The 19,211-nt window shown below is 53.2% G+C and overlaps 1 protein-coding gene across 2 annotated transcripts; it reads right to left on the bottom strand.

Moving 5' to 3' along the window:
* Positions 1–2,772: 2,772 nt before the first annotated feature.
* On the bottom strand, positions 2,773–18,489 carry STK11IP (serine/threonine kinase 11 interacting protein). 2 transcript variants are annotated; one of them, XM_080669004.1, is made up of 25 exons: positions 18,400–18,489; positions 18,148–18,233; positions 15,449–15,654; positions 15,173–15,247; positions 14,868–14,963; positions 14,372–14,479; positions 14,182–14,253; positions 12,371–12,497; positions 11,983–12,086; positions 11,756–11,851; positions 11,474–11,515; positions 11,146–11,280; positions 10,882–10,966; positions 9,755–10,069; positions 9,408–9,613; positions 8,979–9,095; positions 8,713–8,890; positions 6,678–6,911; positions 6,455–6,558; positions 5,358–5,455; positions 5,079–5,257; positions 4,780–4,861; positions 4,527–4,597; positions 3,876–4,123; positions 2,773–3,168 (listed from the first exon to the last, which is right to left on the bottom strand). In XM_080669004.1, exons 2-25 carry the CDS (start codon positions 18,206–18,208, stop codon positions 3,019–3,021), a joined length of 3,189 nt encoding a protein of 1,062 aa, XP_080525130.1. In that variant the 5' UTR covers positions 18,209–18,233; positions 18,400–18,489; the 3' UTR covers positions 2,773–3,018. The 2 variants fall into 2 exon arrangements, with proteins under 2 accessions (XP_080525130.1, XP_080525131.1); XM_080669005.1 differs by lacking the exon at positions 11,474–11,515 and having other exon boundaries at positions 18,400–18,456.
* Positions 18,490–19,211: the final 722 nt, after the last annotated feature.

The raw sequence follows: 19,211 nt of genomic DNA, 5'->3' as shown, positions 1-19,211 counted from the left end.
CACACTCACAGTCTTCTCCTCCTCCGGGCCCAGCAGCCCTTTCCCTGGGAATCCAAGGACTTCCTGCCCTTGACGAGAAAGCCCTGAGGCTGAAGGAAAGTCTGCAGTGCATTGCTTCTTTCCCACAGGATTCCACCCTTCAGGGCCCTAGGGTTTGTATAGGGCTGGCTGGGTCACGGGTGGAACTGGGCTCCAGGGGGATTTAAGGCTCCAGTCCACTACAACCATCCCCCTCCTTTCCCACCCCACTCAGGAGGCCCCACCTTGGACTTGCCAAACGAAAGTTTTAAATGAGGTCTGAACAAGTTATCAGAACACACACCTCCTCCAGGAACCCTAAGTTGAAGGCCCATGGGGGGTGGGGGGAGTACCTTCAAGACCACTACAAAAGACAAACCCTGTCCCGTTCCCCGTCCCACCCCCACTCCCCCCCGCACCCCGTCCCTAGGTCCATACCTTCTAAACCTGTCAGTGTTGACTTTTCCAACAACAGATGGGGTCCCAGGAATGTAGTAGTCCCCAGGTAGGAAAAATGTTAGCTTTTTCACTACAACTCAACTTTATCCTTATAATGAGCCCAGTGATTTAAACTCAATCATTTCATGTCTAATTGGGTCACATCCCCTTTTGGGGGCTGGGCCTATCCCATCCCCCAGCACCATCAGCTGACTTCCAGGGTCCACAGGATTCTCTGGGACACCTCCCTTTTCCAGGCAAAAGAAATCTGGACAACTGTCACCAGCCCTATCCTGTCAGGTCCTTCCAAACTGCCATCTCCTGCTGCCTTGGTGGCATGGGGAGCATCTGACAGGTCACTAACCCCCTAATTCCAAGCAGGGAGTGAGGCACAGGGCCCCTCCATCCTGAGAGGCCCCCACCCCAATGTTAAGGGACTTGTTCCTCCACTGCTTCTAATGCTCTTCTCAAAAACCCTACCCTCATCATTCTGGAGCTCTTATCTATTTATGGTCCCTTTTCAATCTCTTCTGATAGCTTAGCCCAGTGGTCGGCAAACCGCGGCTCTCGAGCCACATGCAGCTCTTTGGCCCCTTGAGTGTGGCTCTTCCACAAAATACGACGGCCTGGGCAAGTCTATTTTGAAGAAGTGGCGTTAGAAGAAGTTTATGTTTAAAAAATTTGGCTCTCAAAAGAAATTTCAATCGTTGTACTGTTGATATTTGGCTCTGTTGACTAATGAGTTTGCCGACCACTGGCTTAGCCCTTTCACTTAAAACCTGACATCTTTATTCTCTCCAGTTCGGCTAGGAGGGGTGAGAACCACCCATGAATTAATATTTCACCTAACACCTCACCACACTCTGGGGGAAAGAGAAACCAAATATACATCTGGGTCTGCCTGTCCCAGACAAGTCTAGGATTGTTCAGGAGACCCCCAACCCAGGGCAGGTGGGCAATGACCCGTCTGTGAGTGGGGCTGGGCACACAGGCCCATCCCCTGCAGCAAAGGAGGGAGTGTTGCCCAGTGGTTTGCCGACAGCCCAGGCTTTGAAGTCATACAAGCCTAGACTCACCAGGTCTCCTCCATTTACTGGTGTGATCTAGAGCAAGTTATTGAACTCCTCTAAGCTTCTGTTTCCTCGCCTGTAACAAGATGCCACCCACTTCCCACGACCCCTGTGAGGAGCACAATGCCAAGCACTTAGCTCAGCACCTGGCATGTAAATGCTCCACAGATGAGATCCATCCGTTATGACTCAGAACCACACATACACTCAGCCCGAGCCCAGCTTTGGGGCTCAAGGGCAGCTTGACTTGAGTCCCTAACACACCTTCCCCAGCCCTCTTACCAGGGCAGGGCCTGTCTACCCAAGTATGTGGGTGTCACTACTGCAGTGCTCATTCTTGGGGACAAGAAGCAGATCCCGCTGGTCTAGCTCAAGTCAGAATGGGGGTTCATGTAGTGGCTTTTCAGTGGCTCATATTTGGCTCCAATTAGCTTAAGCTAAAAAGAAAAAAGAAGAGGTCTCCCTCAGCTCAGCAGTCACCAACCTTTTGGGCCTCACGGACCACCGGTTGGCGCCGCTGCCTTAGCTCACATCACCTAAAAGTCCAGGGTTATTGGCCTCCAGGCACGGTTGGGCCAGGGGACTCCAAGGACACTACCAGGACTTGTCCCTGCTCACTCCCCCTCAGCTCGCTCTTCTCTGCATGTTCCAGTTCCAGCAAAGCTCTCCCCTCAGGCCAACAGCTGCAGGCTTATCCTCTCAGCAACCCGCATGGGGAAACTTGCTTCTTTCTTGATTGCTCCACCAAAAGGTCTGGGTGTTGGCAGGCCAAACCGGCTTCATGAGCATTCCTGAACCAATCACCGGGGCCACGTAGACAGAGGTCAAGGAGGGAGTCAACCTCACCTGGCCCCCAGCGGAGTGAGGCAGTGCTGACAGAAGGCAGGGGCAGAAACCACCAGATGCCAACCCCAACTCCATGTACCCTCTCTCTAGTCACCCTCTCATGTCAGCCCCCACTGCCGATGGCCTGAGGTCCTCACCAGTTCCCAAATGCAATTCAGGAGTGAGAACCTAACTGGCCCAGCTATTTGTTAGGCAGTGATTTCCAGGCTGCGCACTGAGGACTGGTGCCCATGGGTCAGCAGTCCCACTTGATCCCATTATGAGGGCAGAGGAGGGCCGAGACAGGGTCTCACAGGAAAAACAAGGCTGCTTGGGCCCCTCACTGGGCGTGGCAGTTCCTGTCAGAAGATGAAGAACCACAGGCCTCCCGAGTGACGCATCTAAATACACTCATGACATCTAGAATGGAAATAGCTTTACTGATACCTGAGAAAAAGTGCAGAAGGAACATTCCTATGGCCACTTAGCCTGTCCCCTCAGGCCAGGTCATCCAGAGGCCTGACCATTTCTCTCCCCCTTCCCTGGAGCCATGGGTCATTTGGGGCCTCACTGACAGGCGCCCAGACCCTGGGGAAGTCCACAGCCAGAACCTGGAGAACACCTGTGGCCAGGCTCCTGTGGCCAGGTCGGGGCCCGCATGGAGGCTTCACCGGTCAAGATCTAGAGCCTCTTGGGTCACAGTTCGGAGGCCAATGGAAAACAACTGCTCCCAGGGCTCCCGGATCCAGGCCAGCAGGGGGGTCAGCTGCTCTGGACACACAACACGGAGTGCCCAAAAACTCTCAAGCCGGGACACCTGGCAGACCAAGAGTGGTGAGTGAGACTCAGAGGGCCACACCAAAGAAGGGGTGGGGAGGTCTCAGGGAGGACCACTGCCCCCTTGCTCCTGGCCTCTTCCCTTCCCCAAGCCAGTGTCACTCCCCATAAACGATGCTGACTTTTTAAACAGAACTCCACTGATGCTTACTGAAGGCCCCCACTATCTTGTTTCTTTAATCTTCCCTGTTTTCCAGAATGGAAGTTCTGGAGTCAATTCCAAGGAACTGCTTGGGGTTCAGTTCCTAGCTCGACCACCTGTGACCACCTGCAAGCTGGTTAACATCCCGAAACTGCAGTTTCCGCATCAGTATTAGGACTAATGATAGGACCTCCTCACGTGCAGGTTGTAAAGGTTAACTGGCTGGCAGAAGGACCCAATCAAATGCAAACCCCAGGGAGCAGCCGCCGCTGGGTGCTTCACTCAAGGCCACCCAGCTAACACAAGGCTGGGCTCCAAGTTCATCGTGTTTCCACAGCCTACAGATGCCCACCCTCCCCCTACTTGCTCTTGTCCAAACCCAGTGAGCCTCCCAGGTCCTTGTACCCTACTTCTCTGTTCTCCCCATACTGCCCCCAATTCCTAGTCTTCCTGGACCCATTTCCCACACCACAAACCACCTCTGCACGCCCCACCCCCCCGCCACTCTCTCTCACACACTCACATACACATGTGCACACACACACCTCATCATAGAAGACCAGCCGCAGGTCCTCCGGGGCCATGCGATAGAGCAGCACCGAGCTCAAGCTGCTGAGTGGCTGCTGCTCCCTGACACACAAGGAAGGGCCAGGCCCCGAGGGCAGGGCCTTCTCTGAGGCTTCGCCAGATGCTGCTGAAGGAGGGGCTTCTGCCTGGGACCCTACAAGGTCCTCATCTAACAGGTACAAGGTGGACAGAGTCAGCAACAGGGACACAGGACAGGTCGCGGGGCCTGCAGTAAAGGAGGCAGGGTGAGGATGAGTGCAAGGCTGCAGAGAAGCCCAGACCCTGTGGCCAGGCCCAGCGCGTGGGAGAAGAGGGCGAGCCACACTGAGATGGCCACAAAGCAACTAACCTCGGGGACAAATGTCAGGGACCTCTAGCCTCCAAAATCTGAGGCCTAAGGCAAAGGAAACCTGCCCACCACCCACCCGACTCCAAAAGGAGGGTCCACTCTCGCCTCCTCCCACAGGAGGAGGCCAGAGCAGCACCTCTCGGCACCACCCAGAGAGACTGGGGACACTGAGGGGGTTATCTGGGTATGCCCAGGAGTGACAGGGAGTCCAGATGCCAGGAACTGAGAACTACTACAAGGGCACGGAGGCCTGGGAGAAGATGGGGTACAGAGGCCTCACCTTCCACCAGGAACACTTGAAGGTAGAAGAACCGGGAAGGCTCCGAGGAAGAGTCTCTTTCCAGTAGTGGCCTGCAGGGAAGGTGGCAGCCCCAGGAGAGAGTGGTCAGCTGGAGGCGGGGTGGGGGGGGAGGGAGTCACAGGAGGGGCAGACAGGGAGGAAGAGCCAGGCCTGGGGGCCTGAGGTCAGGTGGCCTGTGCTCTAAGAGCAGCCGCTGGAGACCAACCCCAGCCTCACCCTCCCACTGACTCACCAGAATCGGTGCTCTGGGGTCACCTCCTCCTCTGTGGCACTGACACTGCTCCTCCAGGCTGGGGGCAGAGACTGCAAGACATCTGGACGGTGCCAGCCAGAGACAGGGAGCCCTCATGACTCCACCTCTTCTATCCCAACCTCACTGCCTCTCAACACCTTCCCATTCTCTGTATTTCTAGATTCCAGGAACTTCTTTGAGAGGGGAGTTTCATTACCCATGTGTCTCAGCTGTGGGTGGACCTATGACCCTCGGCCTGCCCTCCCTGCCTCTCCCTTCCTCTCCCTTCTCTCTCTCACCAGTGAGTTCCTCTAGGAAGGCTCGGCAATGCTTGGCATCTCGGGGCAGCAGGACACAGCTGCCCGCTCCAGCTGCCCACTCCAGCCGCAGGCTCTGTCCTGCCAGGCCCAGCTCTATGCAACTCAGATCCTGCAGGGGAATGGCCAGGGTTGGCTGCAGCCAGCTAGCTGGAGGCCCGCTGTGGAGAGAGGAGGGGCAGAGTGGCGGGAAAGAGAAGAGTAAAGTGAGACCCACAGGGGAACCCTGACCCTTCCTTGGCCACGGCCCCGTTCACTCACCAGATCTCCCCTGTCACTTTCAACACATAAAGCCTGTGGTCAGACACAACCACGAGACACAGACACTCCCCAGGGTGGCCTGCCAATACCAGTGGCACCTAAAGAACAAAGGAAGTTGATGAGAAACAGAGAGGACTAGGAAGGCAGCCGCCAGATGGAGAGCCGAGCTCCTGTGACAGCACCTTCAGCCTGCCCCTCCCTGCTCATCCATCCCGGCCTCTCCATTGGCCACGCTCTCCATCCCACAGTCCCTGCCCTCCACACTCTGCCAGACTAATTGTTCTAAAACATAAAACTGGGTGCCACTGCCCTGCTTCCAATCCTTCAGGGCTCCCATGGCCTTTGGGATCAAATCCAAACTCCTTAGCAGACACACGAGGTTGCTCCTGAACTGGCCCCTGCCTGCCTGTCCAGACTCCTCTTGGTCATGGTCCCCCATACCCCCCACATTCTGGCTGCCCCCATCAGGGCAGTTCTCCCCACTAGTTACTCTCTCAAGTCAAGATGCATGTGTTGCTTCCTTTTCCTAGAACATCCTTCCTCCCTTCTCTGCAACTCATCCTTCAGGACTGGCTTAGCCATCACCTCCCCAGGAAGGGGCAGCTTCCCTAACCTTCTCAGGCTGGATCAGATGCCCTTCTAGGGCCTTCGCCTGATCCCAGCACTTTTGTATCACGTGATTATTGTCTGTTTCTCACACGGGAATGTACGACAGAGGACAAGACTGATTTACTCTAGCTCCTCCGAGTCCAGCACATGCTGGGTGCTCAGCAGAGGGTCCAAAAGCATCCTGTTTTCACAGTAATGACAGGAGGTCCCACTTACTGAGGCCAGGTGCTGGGCTGGGCAGTTTACAGACTTGACTCTCCCTGTTGCTACCACACTCTGAAAGGTTAAGTATTATTCCCCTCACAGAGGAGTGACAACAGAGACTCAAACATCAAGGACCGTGTCCACAGACACACAGCAAGTAACTGCTGAAGCCAAACGGGAAGCCAGACCTAGCAGTTCCAGAGCAACAGCTTAAGACTCCGTTGGCTGTGATGGAACGAGCAGGCACCCTGCTCAGCTAGGGGCAGTCCCAGGCTGGCACAGACCTTGATGCAGCACTGGAACTCCTCCTGGGCATCGGTGAACACCTCAACATCCAGGAAGAGCCGGAGTCGGTGGTCCACAGAGCGGAGGCCACAGCGCTCGGAGGCTGGGAACATGCAACGGGCCATCAGCCTGCCCCGGCCGTGCGGCTCCATCTCCCCTCCCCGCATTAGCACCCCTTCCCTCCCCCAAACACCAGCCCCGCCTTGTTCTGCCTATACTCACGAGGACTGAGGCTCCACCTGTGGCGGTCGTGGGAACCCAGTGCCTGAGATGGGGTACTATCAGCCCTGGTGCTGTCGTCACTTTCACCAGGAGGGTCATCGTGGACTGTGCTGGGGGACTGAGACGAGGCTGGCAGCTGCTCTTCCTGGCTCTCCTCCCCGTTGGGGGCTCCCCCAGACAGAGCCAGGAGAACCACATGGTCACTACCACAGTTTGGACACACAGTAGGAGACTCTGGAGAAAGGGATGGGTATAGTCCCCATGAACTCCCACACAGCACAACCCCCCACCATGCTCATAATGCTCCCCACCCACTCTCAGACTCACCTAGGCCCACAACTCCAGCTTCATACACTACCACCATACACTACCCACCACTCCCAGCACACCTGCCTCCCTCTGCAGGCCTGGCTGCTAACCAATCACTCCCCATCTAGTGAGGGACAAGCAAACTCAGATCCATGGACCACAGCCCCTCAAAATACTCCCTGTCATTTCAGGCCTTCTCAGAAAGAGCCAAATTCAACCACAGCCAAATTCTGGTTCCCTCCACAGCCTGAGCTGGTCATGTGCTTCAATGCTCTATCAGCAATATCTAAAGCCCCAAATCAACAGACCAGGAAGGCAGGGTACCAGAGACAGGTCCAATTCCAGGCTCCATCACATAAAGGCTATCATCTATGCAATAAGACAAGTCTCCTAAGCTCTCTGTGCCTGGTTTCTCGTCTGTAAGATAGGGATGATGACAGTGCCAATGTGGTTTTTTTTAGAGAGAGAAGGGAGAGGGAGAGAGATAGAAACATCGATGAGAGAGAAACATGGATCGGCTGCCTCCTGCACACCCCCTACCAGGTATCGTGCCCACAACCCGAGCATGTGCCCTGAACAAGAATCAAACTGGCGACCTCTTGGTGTATGGGTCAACACTCAACCACTGAGCCACACAGGTCGGGCAATAGTGCCAATCTTATAAGGTTACCAGGATGAGTGAACGTAATCAGGTAAAGAAGCCAGAAGCATTCTTCGAGCGGCTACAATGTGCTTGGCATGTGCTAGAACCTTCAAACAACTGACACACCTCTCCCAAGACTTTGTTTAGGGCCCAGCACTGTGCCTGGTCACACTTCAATCTCCCACCAGCACTTTGGGGCAATTTCATTCTCATCTCTGTTCGGACAAGATACCAGAAGCTCAAGCAAAAAGTGAATGCAGCACACAGGACTGTTCATTAATAATGCTTCCACTGAAGAAACCTCAGGGGCCACAAGGCCCCATGGAGGACAGCCAGGGCCCAGGAGGAGGCAGGGCTATTCCACTACACACACTGCCCTGCTGAGCTTCTGGGGCCTGCCGCCTCCTGGGTAGGCTCAGGGTGAAGTTGGAGAGGGTCCATTTTCTGTATAAAATTTAAATTCCTGCCCCAGCTGCTGCCAGGAGGAAAGTAATAAAAAGCATGCATTTCAACATAGGAGTTATCAAGAATATCTTTCTTCTTCAATGTCTTCAAAGGCATGGCTTTTTGACTGCTCTACAATGGAAAATTTTCTCGTCCTAAAGAACAATGCGAAGAGATGCCACAAGGCACAACTCAGTATCTAGCAGCTTCCAAGGTCAGTCAGGAAGGACAATCTCAGCCAACTCCCAAAGCATCTTACTCAACAGCCAGACGTGCTCGGATGGCATCACTAAAACCCAGCAGTGCACTGAGGGCTCATTAGGTTTTATGTAGTTTCTGAAATGTTAGCCAAAAAAGGGGGAAAGCCTCCAGGTTATGAAAAAATAATGAATATGTTTAAATAGTTACAGAGATTGTATTTCCTGACATTTCGGGGAGGGGGGGAGGGGAGGAGATACAATTTCTCCTTTTTTTACTTTTGTAAATGTAGCAGGCAGACGGTTTTATTTTTCCTCCAGGCAGAAAGTGGTCCCCACTCCTTTCTTCCCTGGGGGACCCCTCCACACTCCCTCCCTCCAAGCCATTTTCCCCACAATGGCAGGAGGTGCATGGGCAGGAGGTCAAGGGCAGGGCTTATACCTGTATTTTGGAACAGAGGCCTCCAGCCCTCCACACTGTCCAGTTCCAACCTGGTATCCCCTGGCTTGAAATCGTGGCCACAACGTAGACACTGGAGTCTCCCCCCGAGCTGGTCCCTTGCTTCCCCCAGCTGATGCTGAACCTTGGTGGCTGCTGGGGTCAACACAGCAAGCAGCTCCTGAAACAGGGCGGCCGGGCACAGCTGTGAGCAGGAGGACCCCGGCCCTCGGCTTCCAAGCTCCCACCAGCCTCCTGGGCCACATCACCTGGACAGCGGCTTGGGCGTCAGGCTCTAGCACCACATAGCGACGCAAGTGCCGGTCCGGGCGAATGTAAGAGAAGCGAAGAGCGAGGACAGGGGGCAAGGGGGGCAGCTCTGAGCCCTGCGAGGAAAGAGGGGACCAGAAAAAAAAACGAAAAAAAAACACAGCAGAGTGATTAGAGTTACACTGAGAGCTCAGAGGGAAACAATAGCCCTGGACTCCATTAAAATGCTTTTGCTACCATCGCGCTCTGGCCCACAAGCTCTGCTCCTGGCCAGCCACCCAAGGCGCCTGGAGCCACCTTTGGCCCCCAGCTACCTCCTCGACCGTGCAGACTCACAGCCCGGTGCCCAGCACTCAGAGCCATGTTGTCAGAGCTGGCTCCCAAAAAAAGCCCAGCGCCTCCTCCAGAACCCCCACCCGCACACTCACCTCGGGCAGTGGCTCCCTCTGGGCTTCAGTCTCAGGCTCTATTTCAGCTGCCTCCAGACTCTGGAGCTCGAGCCGTTCCAGGGTTCGAGCTGCTTGGAGTTCCACCTCAAACAGGTGCCCAGACGTGACCCGGAGAAAGCGCTCCTTGCCCCGCACGCCCTGAGGCCCCTCCAGGGGACATACCAACATGGGGCGACAGAGCTCCGCTGAGGAGAAATCAAGAGAGGGGCCCTGTAAGGACAGAAAGGTACCAAGACTCTGCCCGCCCGTGAGTTGGCCCTCCATCCACAAGGGGTCAGCCACCCCACTCTCCCAAACATACCACCCTGCAACCACCAAGAGCTCACCTTCCACTTCCTTCTGCTCCTCCTCCTCCTCCTCTTTTCCCTGCTCCTCAAACTCCTCTTCCGCCTGTGGCTCCGGCCCCACGCTGACCTCCTCTGCCGTTTTCTGTGGTGACTGCTCTGGGAGTGGAGGACTGGGCACAGGCTCTGGGCTCAGTGTGTCCGGGGGCAGTGTGCTGAGGGCAGGAGTCTTAGAGGAAGCCAGGGCGGGGATTCCCGAGGTCTCCAGGTGATTCCTGTACTGCAGCCAGTCCCGGCCAAACTGTTCCCGGAAGCTGTTCATGAGTTCAAGTTCCCGATGCTGCTGCACAAACCGTCCTGGACAGGTGTGTATTGGGGCAGGACAGGGGGATGGGGGGGGAGGTACACAGCTTAGCCAGCCCCATCCCTACCACCACCCTGTGAGTGCTCCTCAGGGTGAAGTAAAAGTCTGTGTAACAGGTGGAGGTGGTAAGGGTTCAGAGAGAGGCTAAGACTTCCCGCAGCAACATGCCCTGAAGTATATTCTACGAAACACCCTGGTCACGTGCAGTTCACAACCACACCTCATATACTAACTTTGGGAGATTCGCAATACAGAGCAGCACATTTAAGGTCCTACGATGCCCAGAGGGAGGACACCTATTTGTTTAACCAAGCATCTCCCAAACATATCTGGCCACGAATCCTTGTGACATCCCACAAAATTAATGCTCCTTATAAAACACTTCGGGCCCTGGCTGGTTTGGCTCAGTGGACAGAGTGTCGGCCTGTGGACTGAAGGGTCCCGAGTTCGATTCCAGTCAAGGGCACATGCCTGGGATGCGGGCTTGATCCCCAGTGGGGGGCATGCAGGAGGCAGCCAATCGATGATTCTCTCTCATCATTGATGTTTCTACCTCTCTCTCCCTCTCCCTTCCTCTGTGAAACCAATAAAATATATTTAAAAAAATAAAATAAAATAAAAAATAAAACACTTCGTAAGGTGCTGTCCAGGAGCAGTCTCTTCTCCTTTCCCCAAACTAAGAGGAAAGACTAAGAGGCCCTCTACAGTGCTGCACTCCACCAAACGAAATTCCTAACTAGAGCACTGGGGAGCGCTGGGGAGCGCTGGGCTGGGACACGGGAGGCTGGGGGGAGGCCTGACTTACCAGCCGGGGAGGGGTCCGGAGTCCGGGGCTCTGGGTCCGTGTCACTGGGTTCTGAGATACTTGCCCGCCTCACGCGAACTCGGCCCTGAGTTTGGGTAGAGTGATGAAATTCTATGAAAGCCAGGCCGCCCACCCAACCTACCCAACCTACCCAACCACCCCACCCACACGCAAGGACAAAGCCTTACTATTCTTAGCCCATCAACAACCCAGAGCCCCAGTCCAGGGCCCCAACCCCAGTACAAGGCAGCCTAGGACAGTTACCTTCAACTTACGAATCGGGGGCTGGGCCACAATGCCCCCTGAGGAGAGGCTGTCACTCAAGTCAACACCCCCTGAGGTTTCAGTGGTACTCCCCACCGGCCAGGACGGAGTCGGGGCCTCTGATGATGTGGAGGTCTGGCGAGTGACAACAGAAAAGAGAAAGAGGTCAGAGCCAGAGGAACCTCTGTCCTATCCAAGCTGGCCAAGAGGTGGGACCCGTCTCCAGCTGCCCGGGAAGCCCCTTACCCCGAAACCCTGTTTCCTTCAGCTAGCGTCCTCCCAAATCAGCCCTTGCTGTCCCACTCCCGCCACTCCCCATCACACTCACCTGAAAATCAGTCAGTAATAAGACCTTCCCATCAAGAAGGAACTGAACAAAGAGAAGAGGAGAGGGGAGTGTTGGTGGGGGGCTCATTCCCTGGGGGAGCTCCAAGCCAGGGTGGGAGCCCTCCTGGGCCTGTGAGGACCACCAGGTCAGCAGGTGGTACCAGCATAATAAGCAAGAACAGGCAAGGGGTCCAGGGAGGGGGTGAGAAGAGGCAAGAGATGCAGGGGTGAGGGCAGCCAGGGCAGGAAAGGGAAAGTGAGCGGATATGGGAAGATCACTCACACCAGAAGCAGCACCCCTGGCCCGGGGTGACAAGTACTGGGCGGTGGCCGCTCGGTGTGCAGGGTGGAACCACAAAGGGTTTCCCTCCAGGTAGAGCTGAGGGGCAGGAAGAAGACAGAGGTGGGTTTGAGCCTCCCTGTGGGAGGAAGGGCACTGACCACATCAGCACCGGAAGGAGGGAGGGGCGCAAAGCTGGCTTCCAGGTCTTTGAAGCGCCCAAGCCTCACCTTGCGGAGCTCAGCCAGCAGGCACAGTGGTGACAGTGCCCTGTGTTCTTCCAACAGGTTGTATGCCACATCGAGGTGCCGCAGCTTCCTCAGCTGCTCCAGGCCTGGGGCGGAGGTGAGAAAAGAGGAAGGGCATGTGAGTGAGAGCAAGCGTGGAGGGGTGGGGGTAGGGCTGGGGGTGCAGTGCGTGCTGGGGGTAGGCTGGGGAGGGTTCAGGGAAAAGATAATCCTGGGCACCTCAGACCTGCCGGTGAGCGTGCATCAGCTCTGAAGGCACATGGTTCCCAGGCCACCTGGCCATCCTGAGTCTCACACTGCCCCGATCCCCTCCATGTTTGCCCCACCCTCCCCTACTCCCTGCCTACCACCACTGCACTCCCCCACTCACCATGCAGGCCTTGGAGCTCATTGCCTCGCAGTATCAGGGTCCCCAGAGTAGCTCCTGAGGGTCCTATTCTCGGCACCAAACACAGGTGGTTATAGGAGATGTCCAGATGGTAGAGCTCAGACAAGTCCTGGGAGGAAGCAGGGTGACAAAGATCCTCTCCTTGACCAAACTCTAGGCTCCTCTAAGCCCTCTTCTCCACTAGGCCTTACCCTTGGCCTGTGAAAACTGCAGACTCTCAGCACAAACGATTTCATCTACCCATCCTTTCCCCCACATTAAACTTGAACAAGTACTAGTTTAGTTTCTGATAGCTCAAGCCCACATCCCTAGGATGACGACTCCAGCCCCCTTACATTCCTGCCTGGAAAAACTCAAGGCTGCCAAGAGAACTGAGTTTGTTCCAGCCAACACTTAAAGATAGGGCCCGTCTCCCAGCTTCCATGGGATTAGAAGCCTAACTTTGGCAAGTGCCAGTTAACAAACCCAGACAGGTTGGTTTTACATAGTCCAGTGGTCGGCAAACTGCGGCTCGCGAACCACATGCAGCTCGCAAGCCGCGGTCTGCAGCTCTGTTGACTAATGAGTTTGCCGACCACTGACATAGTCCAATGTCCCCTTCCTGCCCTTTTTTTTTTTTTAAAGGTATTTTTATTGATTTCAGAGAGGAAGGGAGAGAGAGAGAGACAGAGATACTAGTAGAAACATCAATGATGAGAGAGAATCATCGATCAGATGCTTCCTGCACGCCCCCAACTGGGGATCAAGCCTGCAACACGGGCACGTGCCCTTGACCAGAATCAAACCGAGGACCCTTCAGTCCCCAGGCCGATGCTCTATCCACTGAGCAAAACCAGCTAGGGCCCCTTCCTGCTTTTTGTAAATTTCCACTTCCCTGACTTCAGAGGAACCTGACTAGAGTCTGGCCAAGGACAGAATCTACTAAGCCTCTGCTAGCCCCCTCCCCATCTCCTCACTCCCACTTAAACGTGTCCAATTACCTCTGCACAAACCGAACTGGAGTTCAGTTCATGCTGAAGAGTTTATTACTGATTAGGAGTTTTACTACTGATTAAATAACATAATAGTTTATTACTTAATAAACTGCTACAATAGTTTATTATTATTAAAACCTAGTGTCTGGCTTTCTCTTTCACAGGGAGACACGAGAGAAGGGTTCTTCACTGTCATCACAAGAGCCACCCTTTTCTGGGCTAGGCACTCAGCTAAGTAGCATCAGATACTCTTCATAATCATTCTAATATAAAAGTGAGGACTCCTGCCCTGGTCAGTGTGCTCGGTGGTTAGAGCATCAGCCTGCACACCGAAGGGCATGTACCTGGGTTGCAGTTTCGATACCCTCCCCAGTTGCAGCGCATGCCGAAGGCAACCAATAGACTGTGGAAGGCAACCAATCAATGTGTTTCTCTCACATCGATGTCTCTACCCCCTCATTCCCTCCCTTCCACTCTAAAAATCAACCAATGGGAAAAAAAAATATCCTCAGGTGAGGATTAACAAAAAAAAAAAAAGCAAAACAAAAAAGTTTCCACTCCTATTGTTTCCACTTTTCTGGTGAAGAAAAACCGAGATGTTAACTAATTTGTCCCAAGTCACAAAGGGATTAGGAGCTGAGATTTGAATACTGGTTTGTCTTATGCTGAGCCTGAGCCCCCATACAACACTGCCTCACAGGATACAGCTCCATCCAACAGGCAAGAGCACGTGGGAGCAAAACTGGGTCCAGGAGAGGTCAGAGCAGAACGATTAGAGGCCCCAATGGCATCAGCTCCAGGCAAACTGCTCACACTCACCATGAGGAAGTCCTTGCAGCCCTGGAGTTGATTGTGGCTCAGGTTCAAGAAGCGCAGAGCTGACAAGAGACGCTGTGGAGGATGGGAAGAGGAAACAGAGGATCGGACACCTCCAGGCAGCCAGCTGGTCCCTCTGCCTAAACACCCATCCCTGTCCTTCCCCAAACCCCCTTCCCTCTGAGGCACTCACCAGGGAGCTGTCTAAGGCAGTCAGTGCATTGTAACTGAAGTCGGCAGAAAGCAGAGCCAGCCAGGGCAGGGCAGAGCAGAGGTCGCCACCACAGGCTGAGAGGAGCTCCTAAGACAAGGTGCTCAGTCACCTCCATTCTCCTCTCCTTCCCATACCAAGGCCTCACTTTATGGCCCAGCCATTCATTCATTCTTTATCTGCTGAGTTCAGTCTGAGTACAGACTGAAAGAGAGCCCAGGGCCCTAGCCTCAAGGCATCCACTGTGGGGAGAGTGAGGTGACAGAGAGGAGGATATATAATACAATATGGCAGGTGTGACTATGAATATATGGACAGGTACAGAGTGTTGTGGGAGCACAGTGGAGGGAAGAAGTACACTGTTCAGAGGGAAATGGGAGGCAGGAACAGGGAAGGCTGCAGAGAAGGAGCAATCTCAGAGTTTGGTCCTCTAAGTCTCTCACGACGAGGCATCTGAACCCACCCCCATCCTCCTTACCTCTAATGTCTGGATGCTCCGGCTGCAAATCAGGGTCTCCAGCTGGGAATAGATGCCACGGAGGCCATGAAGGCAGTGGACAGGGACACCTCGGAGCTATAGCAAAGGAAGGGAAAAGATGACAAAGCCAACTATGGTTCAGGGAAGCATTAAGTGGTAAAGAGAGTAGATGCCACATTACTGCAGAGCAATGGGCACTCTCAGGCCTGCCCCTCCTCCACCAAAAGAAGCCACCTCTCTTTCCCATCCTCAAATGGCTGCCTCCAGCTGGGTTTAGTGTTACAATATCCCCCAATGCCCCATACCTCCAGCTGCCGAAGGGACTTGAAGGGAAAAATCTTGATGGGCCCTGGGAGGCCAGGACCAGGGACATGGACCAGCTAAAAGGAAAAACATTCAGGTCAGTGAGGTTGGGCACATCTCCCTTTCCTTGGCATGTCTTTCTCAGCCCAGCCACCCATAGCTCTCACACCTTTTGGATCTGAGCCCTGCAGATTTCTTGCACCCATGCTACACCCCAGTCCCACCTCCGCTATTCTCCTGGGCTTTTCATATATCCTGCCCCGTTCCCATCCCAGAACCTTGAGTGAAAGCGTTTTCTGCAGCACATCGAAGAGGAACTGAAGCTGGAGGATGACAGGGGAGTCGGTGGGGTGGGAGGGCAGAGCCACAAAGCCTGTCTGGCCAGGGCCCCAGGGCCCCAGGTACAGCTCAAATACGTGGTTCAGCTGCTGCAGTGTGGCAGTCAGCAGGCTCAGTGTGCTACAGCCAGACAGGACCACATCCCCTGCAGGGAGAGGGGCAGACAGGAAGGAACACATAAGGAAAGGGTCTTTCCCTTTATTCTGAGACTTTGTGACCCCCAAGACACACCCACTCCAGTCTATATTGTAGGATCAAACTTTTTATCTTCTTCTCATTTAAAAGTCCTCAAAAGCTCCTCTATCTTCAAAAAAAAGCCCTAACTCTTCAGCCTGACATGTGAGATTGCTTCATTACATGCCTCTGACTTTTCTAAATTTCCTTTTCCCTTCTGCTCAGAAGAACCTGTTCTACTCACACTGCTGGAGACAGAGTCAACCTGGTTCACAGCTCCTTCATTTTCTGACACAACCCTTCCACTCTGCCCAGCCTGACACCCCCAGGCAGTTTTCTCAATACACAATACTGTTCAATTTTTCACTATACTCACTCTTTTTATGTAAAAACTAACTGGGTGTTTTATCTTTTTTTTTTCTGGTTGCAGAAGTAATATGCACACTTACAAAAACTCTCAAACAGTACTGAAATGCATGTCACAGAAAGAATAACCACTCATGATAGCACCAAGGTATTGCTCTCTCTGGTAAAACTGCTCTTTCCAATGAGACTGTCACCCTTCAGGGAATCTTTTGGTATTCACCCCTGTACCTTAAAAAAGTGCAACTATATGGTAGGCATGGAGAATGTTTTTTTTTTACCTTTTTAAAAAATATAAGGATACAGTAAAAGGATGTCCTAGCAATAGTACAAATAAGTCCCCCTAAACCCTTCACCCAGTTTCCCCAATGGTTACATTCATATATAGTACAATATCAAAACCAGAAAAGTGGCATTGGTACAAGGTATACTTATAGTCCTATGTCATGTCATATGTGTAGATTCCTAAAGCCAACACCACAATCAAGATACCAAACTATTCCATTACCACAAAGATCTCCCTCCTACTACCTCTTTTTACCCACACACACTATCATCCCTAACCCCTGGAGCCAAGTCAGATTTTTGCTGAATAAATTAACAAATCCCACAACCTTGCATGAAGGATTTTTTATGTCCCAGACACTAGATACAGACATGGTTCAAGGACTCTTCCCACCCTCAAAGAGCCTCCCAGTCTAGAAGAGCAGATTAGATATGTGCACAGTTAATTACACAAGCCAGTTTTAACTGCTACAAAGAGAGATTTCAGAGACCATCAATGGGAGTGCAGTGATGGAAGGCACCTACCATTAACTGAGTAATATGTGCCAGACAACTCTGTTACTTCATTTAACTTCATCAAAATCTAAAGAACAGCCAAAACCGGTTTGGCTCAGTGGATAGAGCGTCGGCCTGCGGATTGAAGGGTCCCGGGTTCGATTCCGGTCAAGGGCATGTACCTTGGTTGCGGGCACATCCCCAGTGGGAGGTGTGCAGGAGGCAGCTGATCGATGTTTCTCTCTCATCGATGTTTCTAGCTCTCTATCCCTCTCCCTTCCTCTCTGTGAAATATCAATAAAATATATTTTAAAAAAAAATCTAAAGAACACTATTAACCCCCCTCGTACAAATACAGAAATTGGGGCTCAGAGAAGTTAAGATTTGATATCATATAGCTGGTAGGAAGCTGCTACTTCTGTGTGATCTCAAAGCCAACACTTTTCTAACCACAACTAATGCCAAACATGTGCTGAACAACTATTATGGCTCCACTGTGCCCAGGCACTGAGAAGTGCTATTATAATAATAGCTACCAATTTTGAGCACTTACAATATACGCAAACACTGTACTAAATGCTTTATGTGAATTAGAATTAATCCCCACAACCACCTTTGAGTTAAGTACAATCATTATGCCATTCTGCTGGTGAGAAAAACAGGCTCAAAAAACTGCCCTAACCGGTTTAGCTCAGTGGCTAGAGCATCAGCCTGCGGACTGAAAGGTCCCAGGTTCGATTCCGGTCAAGGGCATGTACCTTGGTTGTGGGCACATGCCCAGTGGGAGGTGTGCAGGAAGCAGCTGATCTTTCTCTCTCATAGATGTTTCTGACTCTCTATCTCTCTCCCTTCCTCTCTGTAAAAAATCAATAAAATATATTTTTTAAAAAAAATTGAAAACAATGAGGCCAAGTATGAAAGAGAGTTGGGATTCCAAATCACGTGGGTCTGACTTCAAATCTCGTGCTTTTAACTATGCTATACTTAGGTCCTCGCCACACGACAGTGATTAGGCCCTGTCTCTGGTCTCGAGGGGCTTACAGCCAAGTAAGGATCACCTTCCTGTGAGACTATCGGAGGGCGCATGGAGGAAGTGGCAGTGAAGCTTGGCGGGGAAGGACGGCTAAGGTTTAAACTGTCAAAGACAAAGGACACTAGGCAACAGAGAACAAACCCGAAGGAGTAAGGAAAGTGACACACACACCTTCGTGACCCTAAACAGCTGTAACTCCCTGACTCTTCAGGGGGAGTGGCCCTGGAAGGCAGCAAGCACCCGACCCTGACCCAGCCCCAGCTCCAGCTCCACCGGAAATCCACTCACCGGATTCCCGCAGCAGCCCCGCGAGCTTCCACAATAAGGAGTCCCGCGGGGCCGTTGTCATGGCCACGGGATGCTGGGGGCGGAGCCTGTAGAAAGAGGAAGCGAAAGAGCCTCAGGTGGGTGGTACTGCTCAAAGGCCAGAATGTCCTTGCAAACCGAGGCCTCGCGCGGAGAAATAAAGCAAGAAAGAGGCCAAGAGCGTCCTCCATGGTGCCCTTTTGAGGAGTACGAGGCCTGGTCAGCCAGACTCACCCCGCTGGGCGATCCGCTCACCGGCTCTGCAGCCCGGCGCCCAGCCTGAGAGACGGGAAGTACCACCCCGGAAAAAAAGCCAGATGGAGAGAGAACCGGAAAGCACGCCTCCGCTGCCGGAAACCACGCCCTAAGTCGTGCACGTGTGTCGGGTGGGGGCGTGCTCGCTGCTGCGGGCGGAGGCTGGCCTTGGGGTGGAGCTGCCTGTGTCCAGACCGCTTCCCAGAGCTGGGCCCCCACCACCTCCGCCCCGCTGTGGGCCCCTCACAGCCTGGGGCGGCCGCTGGGCTTGGGGCCCCTCCGAGCCAGTGAGGAAAACCCGACGGGCTGTTTGCAAACTGGGAGGGGAAGCAAAGTTTCTAGAAATGGAATTTGCTGTTAGGAAAAGACTCCTCCAAAGCGAATTGCAATTAAAGGAGAGCGTGTCTTCCACATCAAGTGAAAGAGCTGGGGTTAAAAGGAAACATATGTAAAACTTTAGACAATAAAGAAGAAGAAAGAGCTGGTGTTGGCGGAGGTGCCACTTCTGGGGTTCCTTTGGCACTTTTTCCTAAATCTCCCTCCAAACTCTGGGTTTGTTTTTTTTTCCTTCAGCAATATCAGGCTCACATTAGTGATTGGTAACGTTCTACGTGCATCTCATCCTTTGTTTTTACGGTGCTTCACCTCATCTGAAAATTATAACAAACTAGTGGCACGCGGACCGCGAGTTGACATGCTTGAACATGTTAGGGAAAAGGGGACCTGGCCTTGAGCACATCTGCCTAGTGTGGCAGGTGGTGTGCGGGTTCTTGATTTACTGCAGGAAAGAT

This window comes from Plecotus auritus (genome assembly GCF_963455305.1).
Source record: "Plecotus auritus genome assembly, chromosome: 5".
Taxonomy (NCBI): domain Eukaryota; kingdom Metazoa; phylum Chordata; class Mammalia; order Chiroptera; family Vespertilionidae; genus Plecotus; species Plecotus auritus.
The sequence above is the reverse complement of the archived record's forward strand: the minus strand, read 5'-3'. Positions and strand labels throughout refer to the sequence as shown.

Coding starts and splice junctions, on each gene's coding strand:
- STK11IP (XM_080669004.1), bottom strand. CDS start 18,208: ATGACAACGGCCCCGCGGGACTCCTTATTGTGGAAGCTCGCGGGGCTG. Junction 15,248..15,448: donor AGAAAACGCTTTCACTCAAG/GTTCTGGGATGG, acceptor TTTTCCTTTTAG/CTGGTCCATGTCCCTGGTCC. Junction 4,598..4,779: donor ACCCCAGAGCACCGATTCTG/GTGAGTCAGTGG, acceptor CCTTCCCTGCAG/GCCACTACTGGAAAGAGACT.